The sequence below is a fragment of the Eptesicus fuscus genome, chromosome 4 (genome assembly GCF_027574615.1).
Source record: "Eptesicus fuscus isolate TK198812 chromosome 4, DD_ASM_mEF_20220401, whole genome shotgun sequence".
Classification (NCBI taxonomy): Eukaryota; Metazoa; Chordata; class Mammalia; order Chiroptera; family Vespertilionidae; genus Eptesicus; species Eptesicus fuscus.
Genome location: NC_072476.1, coordinates 62,201,305 through 62,225,518, shown reverse-complemented (window position 1 = coordinate 62,225,518; position 24,214 = coordinate 62,201,305). Strand labels below are relative to the sequence as shown.

General features: G+C 40.0%; 1 protein-coding gene across 3 annotated transcripts; it reads right to left on the bottom strand.

Moving 5' to 3' along the window:
* Positions 1-10,184: 10,184 nt before the first annotated feature.
* On the bottom strand, positions 10,185-24,195 carry ARRDC3 (arrestin domain containing 3). 3 transcript variants are annotated; one of them, XM_008162025.3, is made up of 8 exons: positions 23,664-24,195; positions 19,628-19,709; positions 17,798-17,945; positions 16,824-16,926; positions 16,024-16,280; positions 15,524-15,686; positions 15,099-15,253; positions 10,185-12,913 (listed from the first exon to the last, which is right to left on the bottom strand). In XM_008162025.3, exons 1-8 carry the CDS (start codon positions 23,941-23,943, stop codon positions 12,857-12,859), a joined length of 1,245 nt encoding a protein of 414 aa, XP_008160247.1. In that variant the 5' UTR covers positions 23,944-24,195; the 3' UTR covers positions 10,185-12,856. The 3 variants fall into 3 exon arrangements, with proteins under 3 accessions (XP_008160247.1, XP_054571039.1, XP_054571040.1); XM_054715064.1 differs by lacking the exon at positions 10,185-12,913 and adding an exon at positions 13,697-13,969; XM_054715065.1 differs by lacking the exon at positions 10,185-12,913 and having other exon boundaries at positions 15,135-15,291.
* Between the last annotated feature and the right edge of the window lie 19 nt (positions 24,196-24,214).

Here is a 24,214-nt window from a genome sequence, read left to right as displayed (position 1 = left end):
GGGGAGGGGGAGAGAGTCCCACTAAGTTCTTTTTTTCTACGGTTTATAAAGGCTGCAGTTCTTTGTGCCCTGATATCCCCTCTGATTGGTCACTGTCCCCTCTGATTGGTCACTATAGCAACTCCAGAGCTCAAACCTCCCATGAGGTATGTGAGGTTCTCCTCTTCTCCCTTATTGTTTCCCTATTCCCTTTGGGCTTTCCTCTTCCCTCTCTGAATGAGGGGCTTCCTTCCCTTTATTCTGTAAATGTATACCTTCTGCAGCTCCCAGCTCCCTTATTCCATGGAAATGGACCTTCTGCAGCTCTCAACTCCCTTATTCTATGGAAATGTACCTTCTGTGGCTCTGTAGCCCTGTGCTTTTTCCATGGACCCCTTAATTCCTAAAATTACCCAAACCTGCCTATTTTACCCATAAAAACTCCTTTCACCATGAAAGGGTTAATTAGCACAGTTTTCAGAGAAGTCATCTGACAGTCGGACTAGTACAGGTACATCCACTGAAGCATTTGCAGGGGGGAAGGAGCTTGGGAGAGCCTGGCCCTGCTCTGTGACCTAGGTTTTCCTCTATCCTTAGTAATTCTGCCCTCACTGTCTTCTCTCCCTGTACCAGCCCCTGCTACTGACAGTCAGGACTTAGTTAGGGTGCGAAGGCTATCTACAGTGTTCTGCCTTTATTTTTCCTGCTCCCCGCTTAGGACTTAGGGCTGCTGACAATCACACCCAGTATTTTATTTCCTCCAACCTCTTCTCTTCTCCTACTAGCAGTATTTACCATCCTAGTGTTTAGTTCTTATGGGCGCCTGGTGCAGATGAATGAATTTTAGGCTAATTGGGGCTTTCTGAAGACAAAGTCTTTTTTCACCCAGCCTCCCAACCTCCCTCCCTTCTGACAGCTATTCATATCAGTCTGTTCTATGTATCTATGTTTCTGTTTCTATTTTGTTTGTTAAGTTATTTTGTTCATTTTTTAGAGGGAAGGAGAATGTTCTGGGTTCATAATATGTTGATGCTCTAATTTGCAATATTTCAGAATGTGACCTTATTTAGAAAAGGGTCATTGCAGATGTAATTAGTTAATATAAGGTCATCCTGGAATAGGTTAGGCCCTTAATTCAATATGACTATCTATAGATATAAAAGCCTAATTAACCATTACGACCGGACAACTGGATGACCGGCCAGTAGGTATGATGCACACTGACCACCAGGGGGCAGACACTCAACACAGGAGCTGCCCCTAGTGGTCAGTGCACTCCCACAGCTAACCTCCTGTGGCCAGCCAACCTCCCGCGGTCCCTCCCCGTGGCTGACTGGCCCTGATCAGCCCCGATCAGGGCCGGTCCCGATCGCCGGCCAGGCCGAGGGACCCCACCTGTGCATGAATTCATGCACCAGGCCTCTAGTGTCCTTATAAGAAGATGAGAGACTCTGAGAGAAAGCTGTATTCAGAGACAGAGACACACCAGGAAAAGATGGCCATTAGATAATAGAGGCAGGGATTCCAGTGTTGCATCTGCAAGCCAAGCAAAGCCAAAGATGGCAGCCACCACCAGAAATAAGAAGAGGCAAAGAAAGATTTTCCTCTTCTGGACTTGCAATGAATCCTGCTGTGATTTTGGACTTCTAGACTCCAGAATTGTTAGAGAATAAATTTTGGTTGTTTTAAGTCTTCTGATTTGTGGTACTTTGTTAAGGCAGCTATAGGAAACTAGTACAGAGGACAACGGTGCCCTGGCTGGTGTGGCTCAGTTGGTTGGGCATCACCCCATGCACCAAAAGGTTGCCAGTTTGATTCCCAGCTAAGGGCACATGCCCAGGTTGTGGACTTGATCCCCAGTAGAGGATGTGCAGGAGGCAGACGAATGATGTTTCACTCTCATATCAATGTTTCTCTCTCCCTTCCTCTCTCTCTAAAAATCAACTAAACATATTTAAAAATTAATAATAATACAGGGAACAGTGGAATGAGGCCATTTATTGGGCTTATCCTGATCAATATGCTCCAGGAACTCATAAAAGATCACCAGCCAGGGGAATTTGTCTGCTGCTTTCCTGCACAGCATGGGCTCCTCTGGCTGTTTCCTTGCAAGGATTTCCTGGAGTTGGCTCTCCAATGGGAGGAAGAATAGTGAAGGGGAGGAAACATTTCTCCTCTGCTTTTGCAACTTTGGAATTAATAATTTGGAGAAGAATGCAATAAAGTTTAGATAGCGTTTCCTTTTTGCAAAAAAATAAAATAAAATCATGTCATCAAAAGTAGTAACAGTATAATACTTTGACTTTCACTAGTATCATTACTGTAAGGTATCCAAGTTGGCAAAATTAACATCATTTTATAAGCTTAATAATTAGGGAAGTATATTTTAATCTTTCACATCCTTCTATTAACTGGTAAGACTATTTTGTATAACTAGTAAACAGATGTCTAAATTATACAAAGTGATGTCCTAACTCACTCTTTTAACTTTATTAATGTTCCCCAGGATCTACCAGGGCCAGAGGTAATAATTATATTGTTTGGATTGGAAACTAATGTTGAGAGGTTATATAAGTATTGAATTTAGAAGTAGCAAAAATCCATTTCTAGTAGAATGCATCTATAATGTATCAGAATTTCTTAATATAAATGTTATAAGCACTTGTTTTCTTGAATAACATTGGGCTATATACTTTCAACATATAAATGCTAAAAACTATTATAAAACAAATTTATTGCTTTTTGGTTCTATAGAACACCTTGACATCACTTATGTAAGTTGATATCTGTGAATTGGGTTTGAAAAAAAATATTCTTTTGTTTATATGTTGAACTTTGTGCCATTTAACAGTCAAAGACAGTGCTACTGGTTCTACTTCCACTTGGGCATGTGCTTTGGAATTTTTAAACTACTAGTTGTTTAGGATTTGAAGTGACCTCTCCATATTCATGTGTTTACCACATCTCCTGGTTTATTTTCTTTAAACTATTTTTTAAAAATATTTTTTATTGATTTCAAAGAGGAAGGGAGAGGGAGAGAGAGATGAAAACATCAAAGATTAAAAAAAAAAATCATTGATTGTTTGCTTCCTGCACACTCCACATGGGGATTGAGCCTATAACCTAGGCATGTGCCCTGACTGGGAATTGAATGGTGATCTCCTGGTTCATTGGTCAACGCTCAATCACTAAGCCATGCTGACCAGGCTCTTTAGACTATCTCTATATATAAAAGCCTAATATGCAAAGTGTCCCTTCGGGAGTTTGACCGACTGGGAGTTCGTGTGCTGACCACCAGGGGGTGGTGCGGAATGAAGGAAGGCCCTGGCCAGCAGCCGGCAGCTGGGGAAGTGACGCCCTGACCGGCACCTGGCAGCTGCTAGGGACCCTACCTGAGCACGAATTTTGTGCACGGGGCCTCTAGTCCTATATACCGTATTTTCTGGCGTATAAGACGACTTTTTAACCCAGGAAAATCTTCTCAAAAGTTGGGGGTCATCTTATATGCCAGGTGTCATCTTATAGGGCGGGTATATCCCAAACTCTATATTTTAACTGGAAAAGTTGGGGGTCGTCTTATATGCCCAGTCGTCTTATACGCCGGAAAATACGGTAATAAAAGCCTAATATGCAAATTGTCCATTCGAATGGGAGTTTGACTGCTTGCTATGATGTGCACTGACCACCAGGGGGCAGCGCGGAACGTGGCAGGTGTTGGCCACGCGGCGCTGGCAGCGGGCAGCAGTGGAGGCACTGCCGGCCCCAATGGGCCCTGAGGAGAGCCGGACCGCAGCGGGATGGTAGAGCAGGTGAGCAGACAGCACCAGACCAAGGTGGATGCGAGCGGGGCCCAATTGCCCCACTGATCACCCTGCAGACAGCAACCAGCAGCAGTGGTGGGGGCGGGGCCGCAGCCTGGCTCCCAGACTCTGAGGGAGCCAGGTGGGGGCCTGATGACCTAGGTGGAGGGGGGCTCACCAGAGCCCGGGGGCCCAGGTGCTGCCCAGGGCCCAGAGGTCAACTGGAACCTGCCCTTCCACGCCAGATGCTCACGCTTCAATCGCCGGCCAGGTCTATGGACCTCACCTGTGCATGAATTTTGTGCACTGGGCCTCTAGTTTTTTCATAAAGATTGAAGACCACATTCCTCAAAAGTCAAAATAATTTCTTTATACAATAACAGTAAGTCCTCACTTCACATCACTGATAGGTCTTAGAAACTATTACTTTCAGCAAAATGACACATAATTGAACCGGTTTTACCATAGGCCAATTGATATGAACAAGAGTTAAGTTCCCACACATGTTTATGGTCGCAAATGCTTTTCCAAACTTCTAAATAAAGACCTCAAACACTTCTAATATTAAACATTGAGATAAATGTGAGCTATGAATACATTTTTAAAAAGTGAATAAAAGCAAGATCATTCTTTTCCAACCTGCTTATTCTAGTTCAGGGTCATGGCTGGCAGGAGCCTGTCCCTGCAGCTTAGCGTGCAAGGTGGTACTTCACCCTGGACAGGCCTCCCTTCCATTGCAGGGCACACTCACACCCATACCCACTGTCACTCAGACTTGGAGATGTAGGCACACCAATTCACCTCACATGCACATCTTTGAGATGTGGGAGGAAACCAGAAAACCCAGAGAAAACCCACACAGGCTTGGGGAGGGCATGCAAACTCCATAGTGGCCTTGGCAGGAATCAATTTTTTTTTTTTCTCATCAACATTATAACAAAATGACATTATTTGAGGACCTGCTATATTAATAAGATTTTTCTCAGAAATTGAAAAATGTATCTCCCTTCTGTATTTATTTTGAAATCAAGAAATGAAAAGGCAAAATATTTCATCATTTGGTCATGGAAGTTTTGGATTGCTGATTGTTGACATAGGAATTTGAATTCCAAAGGCATATAATTGCCACCCTCTCAATAGTTATAATGTTGTTTCTCAAAAATATTAAGCGATAAATATGCTTTAGGATTAAAATTGGTATATTTTTCACTTGTTAAGTGCCCTAAATCCTCAACTCAGTTACAGCTTGCGAGTCATGAAAACAAAGTTGCTTACTCGGTGTTTTCATCTCTTACTTTTTCTTTGGTGTGCTACAGAGCTTCTCAGACTTTACTGTAGTTACAAATCACCTGGGAATCATGTAAACGGTATTTTGGGTCAATATTCTGGGATGGATTTTTTTTTTAGTTAAAAAACATGTAGCTCTATTACTTTTATTTATTTTTAATCACTTTTTAATTTTTAAAATTACAGTTGACATACAATATTATATTAGTTTCAGGTGTACACCACAGTGATTAGACATTATATAACTTGCTAAGGGAAAAATTTCATACCCATCTGACACCATGCATAGTTATTAGAAAATTACACCATGATTGTATTCTCTGTCCTGTACTTTACATCCCCATGAGTTTTCTATAACTACCAATTTCTATAACTACTAAATCCCTTCACCTTTTTCACCCATCCCCCCAAACCCCTTTCCATTTGACAACAATCACAATGTTCTCTATATCTATGAGTCTATTTCTGTTCTGCATGCTCATTTATTTTGATTTTTAGATGCAATTGTTGATAGATATGTATTTATTGCCCTTTTATTGTTCATATTTTTTATCTTGGTAGTGATGCCACTATTCCTGATTTGGACAACACTTGAAATAGCAAGAATGTAGTGGCCTCTTTTCTCTTTTCTTCTGGAAATAGAACTCTCTCTATTGGGAAATCCATTCTATGTGGCATGAAACATGACCCACATATTGATCAATCAGAATGTCCCCAAACAAGTGACTTAGGGACTCCAGATAGCATTTCTTCTACGACCTATAAAAGCTGGGGTCATCTTTCCTGGCCCATCTAACATGAAAGAATAAAGCTAATATGAAAAAAGGTGTTAAGTAAACAGAGGAGAGATAAGAGTGAGTGTCCAGGGCATTATTTGGATTTCTTGATCTAAATGTGCTTAATAGTTTATCCCCAGAATTACTTGTTAATAACTTTTTACTTAAGCTAGTCTGAGTTTCTCCCTTTGTTACAATAAAAAATCCTAATAAACACCCATTCTTGGCCATAGTGACAAGGGTAGTTTGATAAGTACAGATGATTTAATGCTAAAGCAGAGCCAGATAACTGTCACTCTTAAACTTGAGATATGTACTTACATCATTCTAAAAGTATTCTAATGCAAATTTAGAAGCAATGTGTTAATTTTCAATGTTATAATTGACTTAGAGCTTTATTTCTTTATCCAAAGATGTATAACTTCATACTTGATGGAAGAAAAGAACTTTGGATAGCTACTTTTCCACTCTGTAGATGAAGAAATCAAAATGCACACATCTTGTTCAAGGAAACTTCTAGTTACTGAACACAGAACCTAGGCCTCCCCTTTTGATGTTATCATTCTTCTTCCCATTCCTTATTGTATGAGGATGTTGGGTAGATTGCTTGCTTTTTTAAAAAAAAATTGACTTTGGAGAGAAGGAGGGGGAGAAAGGTAGATGTGAGAAACATCAATTGCCTCCTGTACAAACCCCAACTGGGGATTGAACCCTCAACCTGGATATATGCCCTGATTGGGAATCGAACCTGCCTTCTTTTGGTGTAAGGGATGACGCTTCAACCAAGCCACATTGGCCAGGGCAGATTACTTGCTTTTAATCAACAAAAATGACAGTATACTTCTATGAAGTGGATTATAAACATATTTGTCTGCTTCTTTGTAATATGTTTTTGTATATTCTCATGTATATAAATATATATGAGAATATGGAAGAATCATATAGTAAGGCACATATACAACTTGACAGCTCATCCATATCCTATATAATAAAGGGCTAATATGCAAATCGACTGAACGGCAGAACAACCAGTCGCTATGATGTGCATTGACCACCAGGGGGCAGGTGCTCAACGCAGGAGCAGCCTCCTGGTGGTCAGTGCGCTCCCACAGAGGGAGCACTGCTCAGCCAGAAGCGGGGCTCATGGCTGGTGCGCGCAATGGTGGTGGCGGGAGTCTCTCCCGCCTCTGTGGCAGCACTAAGGATGTCTGACTGATGGCTAAGCTGTCAGTCAGACATCCCCTGAGGGCTCCTGGACTGTGAGAAGGCACAGGCCGGACTGAGGGACTCCCCCCCCCCCCCCCCCGCCAAGTGCAAGAATTTCATGCACCAGGCCTCTAGTATATGTATAAACACTAAAAGATAAATTCTAAATGTGACTCCAGAAGTATTTCTAATTTTACAAATAACTATAAAATTCAGACATTCTTTGAGAAAGATTTTTTTCTCAAAATTTTACTGTTTTAAAAGTTAGAAAAATTGTGTTTTCATAAGATTAGAATAATATGGTAACTTTTATTTTATTTATCTTTATTATTGAAAGTATACAGATGTCCTGTTTTTCCCTATTGACCACTTCTAGCCTGCTCCCACCCCCCATCCCCCTGCCCCAATAGGCCTTCACCACCCTATTGTCTGTGTCCATGGGTTATGCATATCTATATAAAACCCTAATATGCAAATCAACCCAACAGCGGAAAGACCAGTTGGTGGGGGGCGGGGTCAGAGAGCAGGCAGTGCCAGGCTGCCAGCCAATGTGGGTGCCAATGGGGTCCCCACAGTCACCCCACTGGTCGCCCCACAGATCAGCCCTGATTGCCGGCCAGGCCTAGGGACCCTACCCTATATATTGGGAACAGTCTCTTAGATTTAAAAATTAAAACCTGGCAAGGCTACTCTAACACTGAGAAAACAGGATGATGCAGCGATGACATGCATGGACTCTGGCTTGCACATTTGGTGGTCAGCCCTGATTCTGACACTTATAACTGTGTGACAAAGCCCATTACTTAACTTCTCTCTGCTTCAGTTTTTCCACCCATAAGATGGGAAAAATGGTACTACTGCCTCAGAAGGATCATGTTATGTACTACTTTTTATAATCAGGGCAAAAAAATGTAGCTGCCCATACAACAGCAAGATGCTTTTCACCTGTATGAGAAGTATGGTCACTGGTGCATGCAGCATCCTGGTTTGCGAGAGGGATGTCTGACTGCTGATTTAGGCCCGTAAACTGACAGTCGGACATCCCCTGAGGGGTCCCAATTGTGAGAGGGCACAGGCCGGGCTGAGGGACCCCACCTCTGTGCACGAAATTATGCACTGGGCCTCTAGTCTAAAAGCGACTGTTACGACCAAGCGACCGGAACAACTGGTCAACCAGTCGCTATGGCACGCACTGACCACCAGGGGGTAGACACTCAATGCATGAGCTGCCCCCTGGTGGTCAGTGTGCTCTCACAGCCACTCTCCCACAGCCCCTCCCCCCAGCTGGCTGGCCCCCATTGGCCCCTGGTGCTAAACCATTCGTAGAGACCTCCTTCTGGGTTGGGGTTTCGTACCTAGCAGAGCAACTCCCTCGCTGCGATCTATTGAAAGTCAGACCTCAACACAAGGGTTGTCTCACTCCCGTCCTGTCCCTTCCCTGGGGCCTCCCACCTGCTGTGGTGGTGGCAAGGTGGCGAGGGAAGGAAGAGGGGGGCAGGTGGGGAACCTCGTGGTTCCTTCCACACCCAGCCCAGCGACGGTCACCTCCTCTCCCAACCCCGCCGGGGCCTTCAGACCCGCACTGGGAAGGGGAACCAGGGGAGGGTGGTGGCAGATTCGGCCCCTTTCTCAGGGGGGCTGAGGGCTGGCTCCCCCCTTGCGACCGGCGGCCAACCTCCTGCAGTCCCTGCCCCCTACGTGCACGAATTTGTGCACCAGGCCTCTAGTATGCATATAAGTTCTTTGGTTAATCTCTTCCCTCCCGCTCCCCCCCCCCCACCTTCCCCCTAGGATTTATTAGTCTATTCCATGTTTCTATTTCTCTGGAACTATTTTGTTCATCAGGTTATTTTGTTCTTTAGATTCCACATATGAATGAGATCATGTGATCTTATCTTTCTCTGACTGGCTTATTTTGCTTAGCATAATACTCTCCAGGTCCCTCCATGCTATCTCAAAGGGCAAGAGATCCTTCTTCTTTAATGCTGCATTGTATTCCCTGGTGTAAATATATTGCAGCGTCTTTATCCACTCATCTACTGATGGGCACTTGGGTTGTTTCCAGATCTTAGCTATTGTAAATTGTGCTGCTATGAACATAGGAGTGTATATATTCTTTCTGATTGGTGTTTCAGGTTTCTTAGGATATATTCCTAGAAGTGGTATCACTGGGTCAAATGGCAGTTCCATATTTTAATTTTTTGAGGAAACTCCATACTGTTTTCCATAGTGGCTGCACTATGGCTACATCAGTCTGCATTCCACCAGCAGTGTACCAGGAGCTCCCTTTTCTCCACATCCTCGCCAGCACTTGTCATTTGTTGATGGTAGCCATTCTGACAGGTTGAAGTGGTTAATACCTCATTGTGGTTTTAATTTGCATCTCTCTGATGACTAGTGACTTTGAGCATTTTTTCATGTCTCTTGGACATCTACATGTCCACTTGTAGAAGTGTCTATTTAGGTCCTCTGCCCATTTTTAATTGGATTATCTTCCTTTTGTTAAGTAATGATTTCCTGATATATTTTTGATATTAACCCATTAGATTGTTCTCCCATACAATACGCTCCCCTTTTCATTTTGTTGGTTTCTTTTGCTGCTGTGCAGCTTTTTATTTTGATGTAGTCCCATTTGTTTATTTTCTCCTTTGTTTCTCTTGCCCTAGATGTATGGGCAAAAATACTATGAGAGATGTCTGAGATTTTGCTGGCTGTTTTCTGGGGATTTTTATGGTTTCATGACTTACATTTAAATCTTTTATCCATTTTGAGTTTATTCTTGTGTATGGTGTAAGTTGGTGACCTAGCTTCATTTTTTTTTGCATGTACCTGTCCAATTTTATTGAAATACTAGAAACTTGGACATATCACAGTGAGAGGGAACTAGTATCTAAGTGCAAGTACTTTACCTGGTTAAGTTTGGTTCATATATATGACAAGTTTTATAAGGTAGTATCCATAACTTAATGACTTATTAAGTAAAACAATAAGTAGTATTCAAAATTCCTTTAAGCCTTAAGTAATTTTCTTTAGTGAATCTAGAAACAATTCTTACCCAGAATGGCTGGAGTTTTAATTGTAGTCCTAAGTGTTTGCATGTATGATACTAATATGATTCAAATAAATCTCCAAACAATTTTACAAAAAAGAAAAAAACAAAACACTTTATTTTCCACAAGGAAGAGCAATAGGAAAAATCAAATCATTTCCCACATATTGTTTTCTTAAAACAGAGCCTACAAGGACATATTCAGCACCAAATAAAAAAGGAAAAAAAAAAAAAAAAAAGAAATTACAAACAGCCATAGAGTATAATCTATAAAGCAAACATTTAATATTGCACTTTGTTTTGCTAACATTTTGGATTTAACTTTTCCTAATTGAAAAATCAGGAATCTATCTTGAATACTGGAATACAACTGTGAACCTCACGTCTTATGTCAGAAATTGACCAATATTTAGGGAAGAGTAAAGTAATGCCTCTAAATAAAAAAGTAAAGAAATACTCTAATGGGAAAAACAAAACTTTATTTTATAAAGTTTTATATAATTATAATTTTGTGACATATTATTTTGTGACCTAGTGCCAATTGCCAGAATATTGGTCATTCTTGCTTTCATGTGTTATTTATGAGTATATGGTGATAAGTATTCCAATACTATGCATATCAATAATTGTTCCCTAGAAGTTAGACATAAAAAAGAAAAGGGATTTTCTGACAACCCCCCTCCCCAAACAAAAATAAAACCACCAAATGCCCTTTATGCCAAATATTCCATTAGCTTTTTTTGAGGGGGACATTCACAAAATGATTTAACAATAATAAAAAAATACTTCACCCCCATTTCCTTATTATCTAGTATTAGTTTGCTACGGGAGCCCAAACCCTTTAACCGAATCACTTAAAACGCGATTCATTTTTACATTGGGCTTTCTTCACCCTGTCAGCATTTTTCAAACATGAATTGTCTTCCATGTTTTCTTAAAGGCCACTTATGGAAAAGCCTATTTGTTTTGTATGAAGCTTTAAGACAGTATTAACCAGGTCAAGCACCAAGCCAGTTACTATTATTTTCAGTCACCTTATTAACTGAGGGGTTAAATGGCAGGATAGATGTAACACCCATTTCACACATATGTTGTACATCAGAGATGCTGATTTTCTCCAAAAACACCAGAGCTGAATTCCTTCTAAAGTAAGACAATTTTCTGAGTATTCAGAAAATGCTGTTTTAAGTGTCACCATGAATGCTGGTATATTTGTTATGAGCCAACTGTAAATTATCTTTAATATAAACTATAATTTACTGATGTAATCATTTCCCTATCTTATCTACTTATACTCAAAGTCAGTGATTTTTCATGTTTAGCAAAATGTTCTTTAGGTAATGGAAAAAAAAAAACACATAAAAATATATAACATTTATTATTCCAGCATATATTCTAGTATTTATAATTTTGAAGGTATACACTTTTAGAATAAACTGGTTTTCAAGCTTTGTAGATCTTGAGCAGGATAAAAAATATATAAATTGAGCTCTCTAATCATAACTTGATATTTATTCCTGCTCATTAAAATACTCTGCACCAGCAAAAATGATTTCCAACATATGTGTTTGGAGGTAATTAAGTAACTGTGTATAAAAATAAATGTATTTTCTCCTCCTCTCGTGACTGGAAAACTTCCATACTTTAAAAAAAAACAAAACACAATAATTTTTAAGAGCAACAGCCCTTAACTCTTTGCTGGTGCCTGCCATACTGCCTTTGTTTACTCCATTCTTAGCTCTTCTAGTTTCTTCTTATATGTAATGATAAAAAGGGAATGCGGGTGGGTTATCACTTTTGTGTATGTCCCTTTTCCAAATTTCCCTCTCCAAAAAGCCAACCAAACAAACGAAAAAATAACTCAACAGTGCAACAAAACACAAAATAGCATTCCAACAGTTTGGCAAGTGATGCGTTCACCTGAGATTAAGTGATTTTAGGCAGTCAGTAACAAAATGCTGCTTTGCTGTAATAGTAGAAAGGCAACAAATTCTTAAAAGAAACCAAGAAGGTATACAATCTTGACAAAGTCTCTTATTAGCTTCCTCCTCTTATCTCTTTTCCCACATATCTGTTGCGTATCTACTACAGTAGGCTGCAAAACATACAGCAAGAAGGATTGGCTTGAAGGCATTTGATGTTTGTAAATAAATCCACAATAGGATCCAAGCTGAAGAGGTGATACATGGTCAGCCTAGTAGGACAATTCTGAGCATGTGCATACGCAGGTAAAGTCCAGGCTATATTAAATAAAAAAAAATGTCAGTGCGTTTTTTTCATGTTAAAGTTTTTTTTCAAAGCTTTCTTTTGTTCCTTGTTGTGCTGACCACAAACAAGTTTTATATGAGTATCAAGAGTCTGGCATTAATGGAAAAAAAAAAAAAAAAAGCTGTAGTGTGACACTGAACCGCACAATGTAAGCATTGAGCATGTGCAAATTTTCAAATCAAAAGAAGGAAATCATCCCTCTTTATAACGTGGTGTCTTGACACGTATGACCATAGGCTAAGACGACTGCTCTTGGTATGTGCCAGTTTCAAAGAAGAAAAGCTTAGATCTTCAAGCATGTTGGAGCAGTCCCAGAATGTTGCTATAGGCTTCTAAAGCATGATCACTGGTTGTTTCACGTATTTGCCATTTTTCTGGGCAAAAGCAACTCCACTTCCTCTGAAAACGTGTCTCCAAGATACTTCTCTGTCCTCAGCTGGGAAGAGATACAGTTTGGAATTCACATCAACTTGATTTAACCACATGTTCCTTCAACGCGAGGGGCAGGATGGTCTATCATCTGCTGATGGATCAGGATTTGGATCGATCTTAAAAGAGAAAAAAAATTCAAAGTTATTTGATAAGGTCTAGTAAGAATGTAGCAAATGACTAAGATTTTGAGTATTAGTTGATAAATCTAATTAAAAAGGACATACGTAGCTAATATGGGGAGGAAAGGGTATTAGTATTATCTATAAAGTGCCTGATATGCAATTACTAGATTAATAACATTCATAAAAATATGCCTGAATAGTTCTCTTTCACAAAAGCTAATGGTTAAATTTTACCAGTGAATGGAGTTTTACTTAGCACTTACTAGTACTTAAGACTCAAATACAATGTAAAACATCTCTATAGCAATGATATCCTTTTGTAAAGTATCCCTTTAATTCTTTTATTAAAAAAATCTCTTCTGTAGGCTTTAGGAAGAATGCAGTTGTGTAAACAATATTCTTGGTAACTCATGGGTATAAAACTTCAGAAAGGGCCTAGGGATAGTGTATATTAAGAAATAGTAATGCTGAACCCACCAGAGATAGAGAGGCTTTCCACCTTCTCTATCTTTGGAGTGCATTTCATATACACATGCGTTTAATAAAAGTGAATGTATTTTTGTTGCTTCTCAGGTATAAAGGAAAGGGCACAGGAAGGCAAATTATTGGGTTTAATACATTTCTTTTACTGAAAGACCTTTTGGATAAGACCTATTTACTTGCATTTACATGTGGGACAATCCAAAGTGCCTCAGACACTTTAGGTAAATCCCATTTTTGAAGAAAAAAAGCTAAATAACTTTTCTTTCTTTTAATAACTATCCTGTAAAGAAAAAAAAAAAGTAAAAATAGCTTTTTAAGCTCCCCTTTATGTGACTAGATGTTAATTAAATCACAACATGAACCAATTTAGTGTTTTAAAAGTTTTTAATTCTCTTTGGTTCATTTTTAAAAGGAGGAAGAATTTTATGACAAATTACTTAAAAGTAGATATTTAGATTGCCATTCTTTTAAAAATGCCTGGACAGTGAAGAAGCCTCAGATCCAACGAGAAACACCTGACTTAATAAGCAAGACAGAAATGTCTGAATAAAAAGGTAGTAACAAAATCTGTAATAAGAGGGAGAACATTGTTAGCATTGAATAGAAAATTTTATGAATAGGAAAAGTTGGATAGAAAATTTATGTCTAATCAAAAATTTGCAAAAACAGATTGTGAATATCCTATAATCAATGAATAAAGTGCATGTCATATTGGCTAGATTCAAAAGAAAATTGACTCTTCCAGTCATGACTTTGTTGGGGGGGGGGAGGGACGACGACAATTTGTTGAAGAGTGAAACATCCCTTTTATGTCTTATTTGGGAGTAATATTTCATTGTAAAATATCTGTTTCAATTACAGTAACCAAAAGGAAAAAGCTAATTGCAGTGATTTACAAAATTATTTGGCATTATACTGGTATCAAGGCTAACTTTAAAGCCCCTCAAAACATGTATTTTGTATATATGCATTCTGAAGTATACTGAAATTGCTGCATCCCCCACACCTTTTAGTTACTTGCCTTTGTACATGCTGGCTTTTTTTTTTTTTGGTTTTGTTTTTGCACTGGCTGTTTGCTCTTCATACCCGAACTACCCTACCTTTTGAGGAGTACTACTTTTAATAATTTTTCTCAGGGAAGTCCCTCCTGATTTCCAGGGCCCAATATGCTGATCCTCAAATGAACTGTACATTCCTTTCTAATTGTTATATAATATTTTGCTGCTAAGTTTGTTTTTCCTACTAAGGGCCATGTTTTATTAACATAAGGGCCTGTCATCAATATGAAATGAATAAAAATAATCTAACGTGTAGAAATGTGGTTTAAGATGTTATTGCAAACATGTTATTTTCCCTCATGGCTGAGAATGTTAAAATATGCAAGAATTAAATTGGAAAAGGATGATAAGATAAATTCTAATTATTAATCAATGCTTGCAAAATGGTAGTTCTATTGATGCTTTAAAATGTAAATTATTCCTTTAACTGGCATTTTGAAAAGCATGAGGTGAGATTATTTTACCAATAGAAGTGAATAGTCCTACTCAGTAAATATTGACAACCCTAATCTAATCTTTAATCTGTGTTTTTAAATTATGTTTTTCTAAATTATCATAATAAAAAACTAACTGTATTTTTAAAAAGTCTGTAATGCAAGACAGCCAGCCCATTTTATATTTGAGGAGTTGGTGCTTACCTCTGAATAAAGAGGTGGAGGCAAGAATCGAAACTCCTGGATATATGCAAACAGTGGTCCTTGAAATGCTCTCTCAAAGTCATCATAGGCATTCACTGGAGCAAGATTGTTCCGCCTTTGTTCCTCTGTGACCACTTCTGCATAGCTGGGTGGTGCTGAAGGAAAAAGATACACGCAATTCGAACAGCATGTTCTGATGCATGTCAAAATATACAGAAATAGTAGATATTAAAAAGAAATATCAAAGTAAAATAATAATTATTTGTTTTGTGTTCAAAACTAGGGGGATTAGGTTTTAAATCTAACATTAGGGACATATACACTCTTTTTTAGGTATAGACAAAAGTTTAATTGTAAAATATCAGAAGATTATGTTCTTGAAAATAATAGGAGATTAAAGTTAGATATACATTATATCAAATTACCTTCAGGTCTTTCAGGAAGGGATAAACCAAGCCAGTTCATATTCATGCTACACTGACTGCTTACACTTGAGGTTCTGCTACCAAATGGATGTAGAGGAATGGTACCGATGACAAGAGGCAAATTAAGAAATAAATCCATAGCTCCAGGAATATCCACATATACCTAAAACAGTAAAAGGAGAAGCAAGGTTTAGAATGCCAAGTATTATTTCCTTTTAAAAAAACTAATAACCCAGTCTTAATGTTATCTGAGGTCCTCATTTACTTCATTTTTTACTTATATGCATATGATATATAAGAAAAGTTTATCCATATGTAAAATACCTTATAATACATTCACATACATATAAGATAAAATTAATAATTACAATGCAAACTATATAAAGATTTATATTTATTTGTATATATCTTATGTGGAATATAAATATCAAATCTTGGATGTAAGACAAAATGATATCGTTGTGATTTTAAAACTTAAAACCCCTTAAATTTATACATACCATTAGTGAATATTCCACACGGATTATACTACAGTCGAGGATAGATGGAGAAACGGGTGGAATTTTCAGCAACTTGCCATTCCATGTCTCCGTCTTTCCAGATGATAAGGATTCCCCACGCAGGTTAGCCACAAGCTGCTTTACTTCCTTCATTTTCCCTTTGGCATAGAAGGCCTGTGTTTGGTAAATGGCTGCCTTTGGCACCACCATTCGGGAAGAGCAGTTCTCAACCTCAGCAAATATCTGAATTGATTCACCTAGAGAGGGAAAAATTATCTGGTAAGAAAACAAAACAAAACAAACAAAATCCCCAAAACTAATGTAGATTCTTAGGCTAACGCTGGAAAGTTCAGCAGACTACATGGATGAAAAGCTGTCCTAAGAGTGGCAATTAACTTAAGAGTTATAAAAATGAACTACAGTAGCTCTTTAAAAAAGGAGAGGCCCTGGCCGGGTAGCTCAGATGGTTAGAGCATTGCCCCGATATGCCAAGGTCATGGGTTCCATCCCTGGTCAGGGCACATACAAGAAGCAACCAATGAATGCATAAATATGTGGAACAACAAATGGATGTTTCTCTCTCTTTCTTAAAAAAAAAAAAAAAAAAAAAAAAAAAAAAAAATCAAAAAAAAAAAAAATAAAAAAATAAAAGTAAAGGAGACTTAAGTTTCAATTTATGAAAGAAAACTGGATAAGCACAGCTTATGTTATTTTACCACAGAATGCATTTACCATAAATATAAACACAAAAGCTAAGTGAAAAAATATTGTTTTATTGTGGGAATCCACTTCATACGTACCTGGGGTATAGCCCTTCCTTTCGATTTTGGCACTTAAGGATATTGGGCCTGAGGTACAGAACCAGCAACAGAGAGTCTTTTCTTTTGTGCCTGCTTGGGGTGACTGTAAGAAACAAATTTAGACAAAAAGATCAATGTATGAGTTCGGAGAGTAATAAAATGTTTTAAAATACAATCTAAATTCTTGGAGATTTAAAAATTAAAAGCAGTGCTGCTTTTTGTTGGTAGCCAAATATACATATATATGTATTTTTTACTAACCAATGGATCTGAATTATTTTTGTTTTTATATAAGTTCCTATTCAATTAAGGAAAAAGGGTGCAAGGCTTAACACCATAAACATCATTTTAGCCCACATTATATATATTAATTAAAAACCCACCCAACAAACAAACAAAAAAAACCCTTTCCACATTCCAGTTTATCAAACTGCCTTCAATAAAAATGCAGCTTGGAAAGCATTTTGGTTATAAATCCCAAATGCTAACATCTTTCTTTGAGAATGTGAAAATTAATGTGTAAAAAAGGGAAAACTGCACATTTTAAAAATTAATTCTTATTTGCTTAAAGATGTTATCATTTGTTTAAACCAATTAATGTTTTTGAAGTTAAATCTGAATCTTGTGAAAAAAATACAATTAAAAAGGATTTCTTTTAAGGTGAAATTAAATGTTTTGAAGAAAGTGACAATCTCCCCATCGTTTGACATCCCTACATTGGAATAATGCAAAGCAATACGAATTATCCATTATGGTATTTTCAAAGTAAGTGATATTGTGTTAAAATAATAATTAATACTACTGTTCCTCTTGTACTACAATTATCCAGGGAACAGATTTATTTGTTTTAATTTTGTTGAATTTTAAAATAAAGCCACTATTTTAAAATTATAAAATTACAGCTTAAGTTTAGGTGATTATTCTTTAGTATTGGTATGCCAAAACAAAGAATGAAGAATTCAGTCAATTCTTACCAGTAATGAAGGAGTGTTGATATCTATATGCTCAAAGACTGTAAATTCCTTCTTTAATTTTACTGGTAGAAGCCAAGGCCTGTGCAATTCGGCTTTCACCCAATAGCGCACACTGCCATGTCGGCCTTCGAATGAGGTAGCAAGTGGTCTGTGTAGAATATAAAGGTCAATATATTAATATTATACCTCTTTCTAATAATTACACAGCAGGTTAGCATATTGTACTGTTTATATACCAGTGAGGTATCACACATAATTTTTGAAAATTTCCAAAGGGATAAGTCATTGGGGAAAAGTCTTGTTTCCAAATAAAACAAATAGTTGGTAAACATTATAGAAATTTTGCTTAAAGAAGCCAGAAATATACAATCTCTTTAAATAAAGCAGCAGCTACTTTTAATGTTGGTGGCAAAATTATGAAAAATTGGAAATGAATAATTCTTGAAAAGGTCAAGAACTTAATTTAAAATAAAGTTAAGAATGGTTTACTATTTCTATTGAGAAATTATAGACACTGGTTAAATATTCAGACCAAATTCCCTATAGTGCTCCACTATTCATTTGCCAGGAGTTAATATCTTTTTATAGTAACTAATTAAGAAGGTCTAGAAAAGGCCTAGAATAGTCATTATAGTTTCAAAAATTTCACATTTCATAAAGTCCACTGAAATACTAAAATTTTTTTTGTATTTCCCAGTGTTCTCATGTTTTATTTTGGCTGTTTTCAAACTTTACTCTATAGGCTTAAAGAAAAAGAAACATTTCTATTGACCTGTATCAATGGAATCAGAACCTGCAATTTTGCCCATTTTATTACTTGTGAAATATTTTATTTTAGTGAGTTTAGTCTCTTTCTCATAATTTCATTAGAAAAATGCCCAGTTTCAGTTACTTACAAGGTAGAGTGCTAACTTAGATTAGAATGAGTAGTTACGTTTTTAACAAACAATTTTTTTTTTGCATTTTAGAGCCTTGCATTAATTTGCATAGCACAGAGAAATAAAATGCAATAGTTTGCTAGTTTTTTAGAGTTTATTTCAAATGAGTGCTTTACAGATAAGATAAAGAATTATGTACATTTGGCACTTGATAAATTCTTCTAGTAAGTTTATCCTCCAAAACAATGATCACAAGTCCCACTTTGCCTGTCAGGATAATCTGTTAAAGGCATTATTTTAAAAACATTGAATAATCTCTTCTAACCATCTTTTATTACATTAAGATTATACCACTTTTCCATCTTCCTTTCCTATTAGATCCCAATCCTTATATTAAGGTATCTCTGATGGATGTTTCCTTTTAAGTCCAAGTCATATTATCTCTTGTGTGACCTTCTCAATAGCTCTTTGCACAAAAGCTAGTGAATTCATATCCAAAGCACACCACTCCTAAAGTCAGGATATTCCTAATGCGTTTATGTTCTTAGCTCACTGCTGCCGGTTAACATTAGCAGAAAAGAAAGAAGCCTGCATTTTTACAAATGACTTATGAGACTTGATACGTTTTCCCTTTTCTGCTAATGCTGATGGTAAACTAAGCACACACAGGGCTTCACTATTTGACTAGCACCTTCAACTCAAGTTAAATGAAATCTCATTCAAGTTTTAAAAACCTCATAAATCTTGAGGCAGAGTACTAAGAATTAAGCTTTGCTTTCTATAATTTTGCCACACTACATTATAAAATAGCTTTTTTTGTTTTTTGAACACATTGTTTTCCTCTAGCAAGATTCGGTAATGAAAAGGGTTTTTTTTTTTTTTAAACTTAGAATAATTTTAATTTTAAAAGAAGGGATGTCTATGAACAGTGCCTGTTCCTTCTAATACTTACGTCTGTGGAAGCTCGAAACTGAATGCATATTCATGCCTTCCTGAAGGAATAGTGTTGAAGCCTTCCTCGGAATTATCGTCATCTAAAACACAGGAAAAGAAAAGGAACAAAAACCCCGTTATTAAACCTTCACACACGCAGCAGGTGCCACGGTCGGATAACCAAGGCCACAAGTTCTGGAGTCTGAGAGATCTGAGCTCTAACTCCAACTTCATCGCTTCTCCGGGGAAAATAAACGCCCGGGGACTCCAGCTGCCTCATCTGTGAAATGGGCGCGTGCGGGCCGGCGCCCCACAGGCGTCCTCCGGGGGAAGGACCCGCACCGGGAGGCGGTGCCCACTGGGCCACCCGCTCAGCTGGAGACGCCGCTCCCTTTTCGTGCTAAGGGGTTAGCTGCTCTCCAATTATTTTCTTGAATTTATCACATTAACTATATATAAAATGAGAACTGTTCACGTACACCTTTAGAAACCAGTCGATACAGATGTGAATGTGACAGTAACAAAACCATTAGAAAACTTAGTTAAATAGATGTTGGAGCTAAAAAAAAAAAAAAAAAAAAAAAGGCACAGTGATTTTAAATGTCAGTTTCATCGTTAAAAATATAAATTCTTTATTGAACCTAAAAGGATGACCATAACCAGTCTGTCCTAGCAACAGGTAAAAATGTGGTATGTGTAAAAAAACGTGCCTCCGGTTTAAAAGGGGCGGCCGGCCCACACCGCCCGCCCGCACCCGGGACCTGCCCTCCAGCCGGGCGGCCGCCAGCGGCTGGAAGAAAGGGATGACCTTCCTTTTAAGAAACCCATTTATTTTGCGCAACTGGATTATTTAAAACATGTCTCCAAAACATATTAACTAAAAAACAAAAAAAAACAAAAAACAACAACAAAAAAAACACCACCCCCAAACCCCAAAAAACAAAAAAAAAGTGGGAGTGGGGGAATTGTGGATTTTTAAAGTGATTTATTCTTAGTGTTCTAACGGGATCCAGGGCATTTTCTCGGCGTAGACATCTTTGTCACCAGCACTTTACCATGAACGCGGACGAAGTGGTTATCCCTTAACTTTCCCTCCCCAAAGTACTGAGCAGACACGCGGAAAAGGGGCACTTCCCTGATAAAAATGGGAAACGCGCCTCGATGCGGATGCTTTTATCTTATACTATTTCCCGCGTCCTCTGGGCGACCCCTCTGGACGGATTTCAGCACCCAACACCGGCTGGCGAACGGGGGGCCCTTTAAGCCCGCCGCCCGCGAGAGCCCCCGAAGTTCGCCGCCCCTTCCTCCCTCCCCGCCGCGCTCCTGTCTGTGCCAGCTCAGCAGTCTCACTGAGCGAGCGGCGGCGGCGGCCGCGCCGTGGTAAACAAGTGCCGGGCTGTCAATCAAGAACTAGAGCGGAGCAGGAGAGGACCGGCCTAAACCGGCGCGAGCAGATCCCAGCCGGCCGCCGCGCGCCTCCGCCCGCGCGCCCCGCTATACATACGGCATACGTCGCCGGCTCGCGCGCGCGCCCGCGCAGCCTAGCCTGCTGGGCCGGGGGCGGGGCGGGCGGCCGCGGCGCTTCCGTTTTACACGCCCCAGCCGGTGACCGGTTCGAGCTGGCTCGGGCCACCCTGACAACCTTTCCAATGGCAGCGACGGAGACCGGGACGGTGCAGGGTGGGAGATGGGGGGCCAGACGCCCCGGGGAAACAATGGGCGGGGGAGGGAATACTCGCCGAGGCCCTACCCAGCTCTGGATGTTCCCATCACTTTTCCGTCCCTTCCAGCCCAGCCTCTGCGCGCTCTCCCCGGGGTCAAATCAAGGGAGCCGGTCTGTAACCTGTCGGTAGACAGGCTTTGCTTTCGCTCAGAGGAAAGCAAGCGTTCACTGAAGGTGTCTGACGCCTTCCTCTCGGAAAAGAGGAAAATGGGCTCCTGCGAACCCTGCCCACCCAACTTCCCCCGGAATAGGGCTGGCAGCGCAAGTTGCGCCCAGGGCCCCTCGGCACTTTAAAAGGCCAACACGAGCTTTTCGCATCCACTCTTCTGACACCCCAAGTCCTGTGTTTCGGGGCCCAAAACAGGCCACGGTGGGGCGACTGAACGCGACGGGCACCTCCCGAAGCCCGGGGAGGGGCGCGAGCAGGGGCGGGGGGCCGCTCGGGAGGGACCTTTACCGGCGCACGCCGGTTCCAAGCCTCGCCCCCACGGGCGCGCCCCACTCTCCCCACCGCCGGCACCCAATCCAATCAGAGGCTGGCATCGCCTTAGCAACAGGCTAACAAACCCGGCTCCGCCTATCGCGGCCGCGCGGGGCGGGGCCCCCGTCGCCAGGCTAGTTTGAGAGGTCCCGGTTTTAAGTCATTGAAAGTATTCCAGGCTCAGAGCTCGCCTGCACTTTGCAGACGTTCACGGGTATTTCGTGGGGTCAAAAGCCCATAGTTTATTTTACCATGAAATCATGGAGCAGCTAATAAATTGTGTTTGTCCCCATAAGTCGTTATTCTACAGTCTCAACTCTTAAAAAACAACAACCAACAACCTTTGTTTCTTCCCACCATTTTACAAAAAGCTGCAATATCCAGAAAGGTTCAAACAAACTCCTGTCTGTGCTTTTCAACAACCAGGACGCCTGTCATTAGGCATTAGCGCTTCTGATCAGCGTCACTGCTTGGAGAGATGAACTAGAAATATGTCAGGATGCAAATTACCTCTGTGTAACTGAAAACCTAACGAAAGAATTGATTTCACCTTAATATTTTTTTTTAAAAGCAGTGCATTAACGCTGTGGCTGAAAGCATCCTTTATTTCTACACTTGCTTTGGTTCCATTAGCACTTCCTCAGGCATGTGCATATTTAATATTGAAAATGAAGGTAAAAATGTGCTCTGCTTTTCGAAAATAGCCCGCATTTGGACTAAACATCGCATTAAAAAGGAGAAGTACAAAATTACATAACCAGTTTTAACACTATATTCTTCTCGGTCTAGGAATTAAGTCATCGCCACCACCTGACGCGTGCAACCAATCTGCGGAGAGCTGAGGGAGCGCCCCTCCTCGCCACCCCCCAGAACTGGTCCCAAACAGGATTGAACCGCTTCTAACAAAGGGTGGAAACTTAGAAAAACAAGCTTAGAGTCTTCTATAATTCCACAATGTAGCGATTTTAACAACAGATTGGGAACCTCGGGCCCCTTCCAATGTTTGACAACCCTTCATCGCCCCTTTTCTAACCAAAAATCAAAACCAATGTGCCGAATACTTTTCAATTTCATCTGACTGGCATGGGTCTCATTGAATGCACGTTTCAAAGTTAGGCATGATGCTCAGAAAGGCACATTGCCCTAAATGGCTTCTAAGCCTGATTTGAAACCTATGAATATAATGGGTAAAAGTCCTTTAGAATAGAGAATGAATGATAATTCATTTCTAAAGGAACTGCAAATGGGGGGCGGGGGGGGGGGGAGAGACACACGTGGGGTGTCCATACCATATGTCAAAATAAGCCCCAGAAACCCTTTGCCAAGGAACAATGATCAATTCTCTCAAGTCTTTTGCGTGTCAATATTAAACATGAAATAACACCTATTAACCCGCTCAAAGATGTTATTCCATTTCTTGATGGAAGCTTAGTTTTTTAAAAAAAGATCTAAGGTTGCAGAGTACCAGGGGAAAAGAAATCTAACACTGGACTGCACCTTCTGGCAATTCGGTTAAAAACACACTAGCGAAGCCCCTGGGTCGGGTCTCAGCAGAGTTGAAGCGAAGGTGCAAACGGATGGCAAGTGCGTGTGGCACCGGCCGAGCCGGGGCGGGGGGCGGAGTGAGCGCAGTTTGCAGTCACTTTGCAGATGCCTGCGTGCTTCGCGACTCCACACACGATGGATGTCAAGGGGAGTCCACATCTTCCAACTTTGCTCGTCTCTTACCACACTGCTGCGGGTTATGCCAGGAGTAGAATTATATTAATTCAGAAAATCTAAAAGGTACATTCCCCCAAGAAAGCAGGGTTAATGATTTCTGAATCATATAAAAAAAAAAAAAAAACTTACCTCTTTCGTGTCCAATTAAGATGTCTTTATGGTTGAAATATTCTACTTCTTCAGTGTAATTCTGTGTATAGGCGGTATTGGAGCCGGCGTTCCGAGATTCGGTCCAGCGTACTTTCGCATGTCCTCTCGCATGGATTTTAAGAGATTTTACTCTGATTTCCCCAGTAACTTCTAAATTCACCCTTCCTGAGACTGTATCCCCACTGGAATACACAGGGACGTTGCTGTCATTAAGACAGTCAAAGCTTATTGTCAAACTCTTCACCTTTCCCAGCACCATGTTTATAACAAAAAAAATCTATAAAAATATAATGTAAGACCAAAAAAAAAAAAAAAAAGTCAAGATCGCATATAAAATGGGATCTTCACTTAACCCTGATCGATGTCGTGGCCGTGGAGAAAGCTCCCAGGCGCGATCAGCGGTGCCTCACAAATAGTTCATTGAGATTTCTTAAAAAGTCAGGGCAGCAGCAGCAGCAGCAGCGGCGAGGCTCCTGCTCCGCGCTCCCGCTCGTCCCCGCGGTCTCCGTACAAAGACGGGCGGTCGGAGG

Coding starts and splice junctions, on each gene's coding strand:
- ARRDC3 (XM_054715064.1), bottom strand. CDS start 23,943: ATGGTGCTGGGAAAGGTGAAGAGTTTGACAATAAGCTTTGACTGTCTT. Junction 16,927..17,797: donor TCAACACTCCTTCATTACTG/GTAAGAATTGAC, acceptor TGTTTCTTACAG/TCACCCCAAGCAGGCACAAA. Junction 15,687..16,023: donor GTGTGGAATATTCACTAATG/GTATGTATAAAT, acceptor TTACTGTTTTAG/GTATATGTGGATATTCCTGG.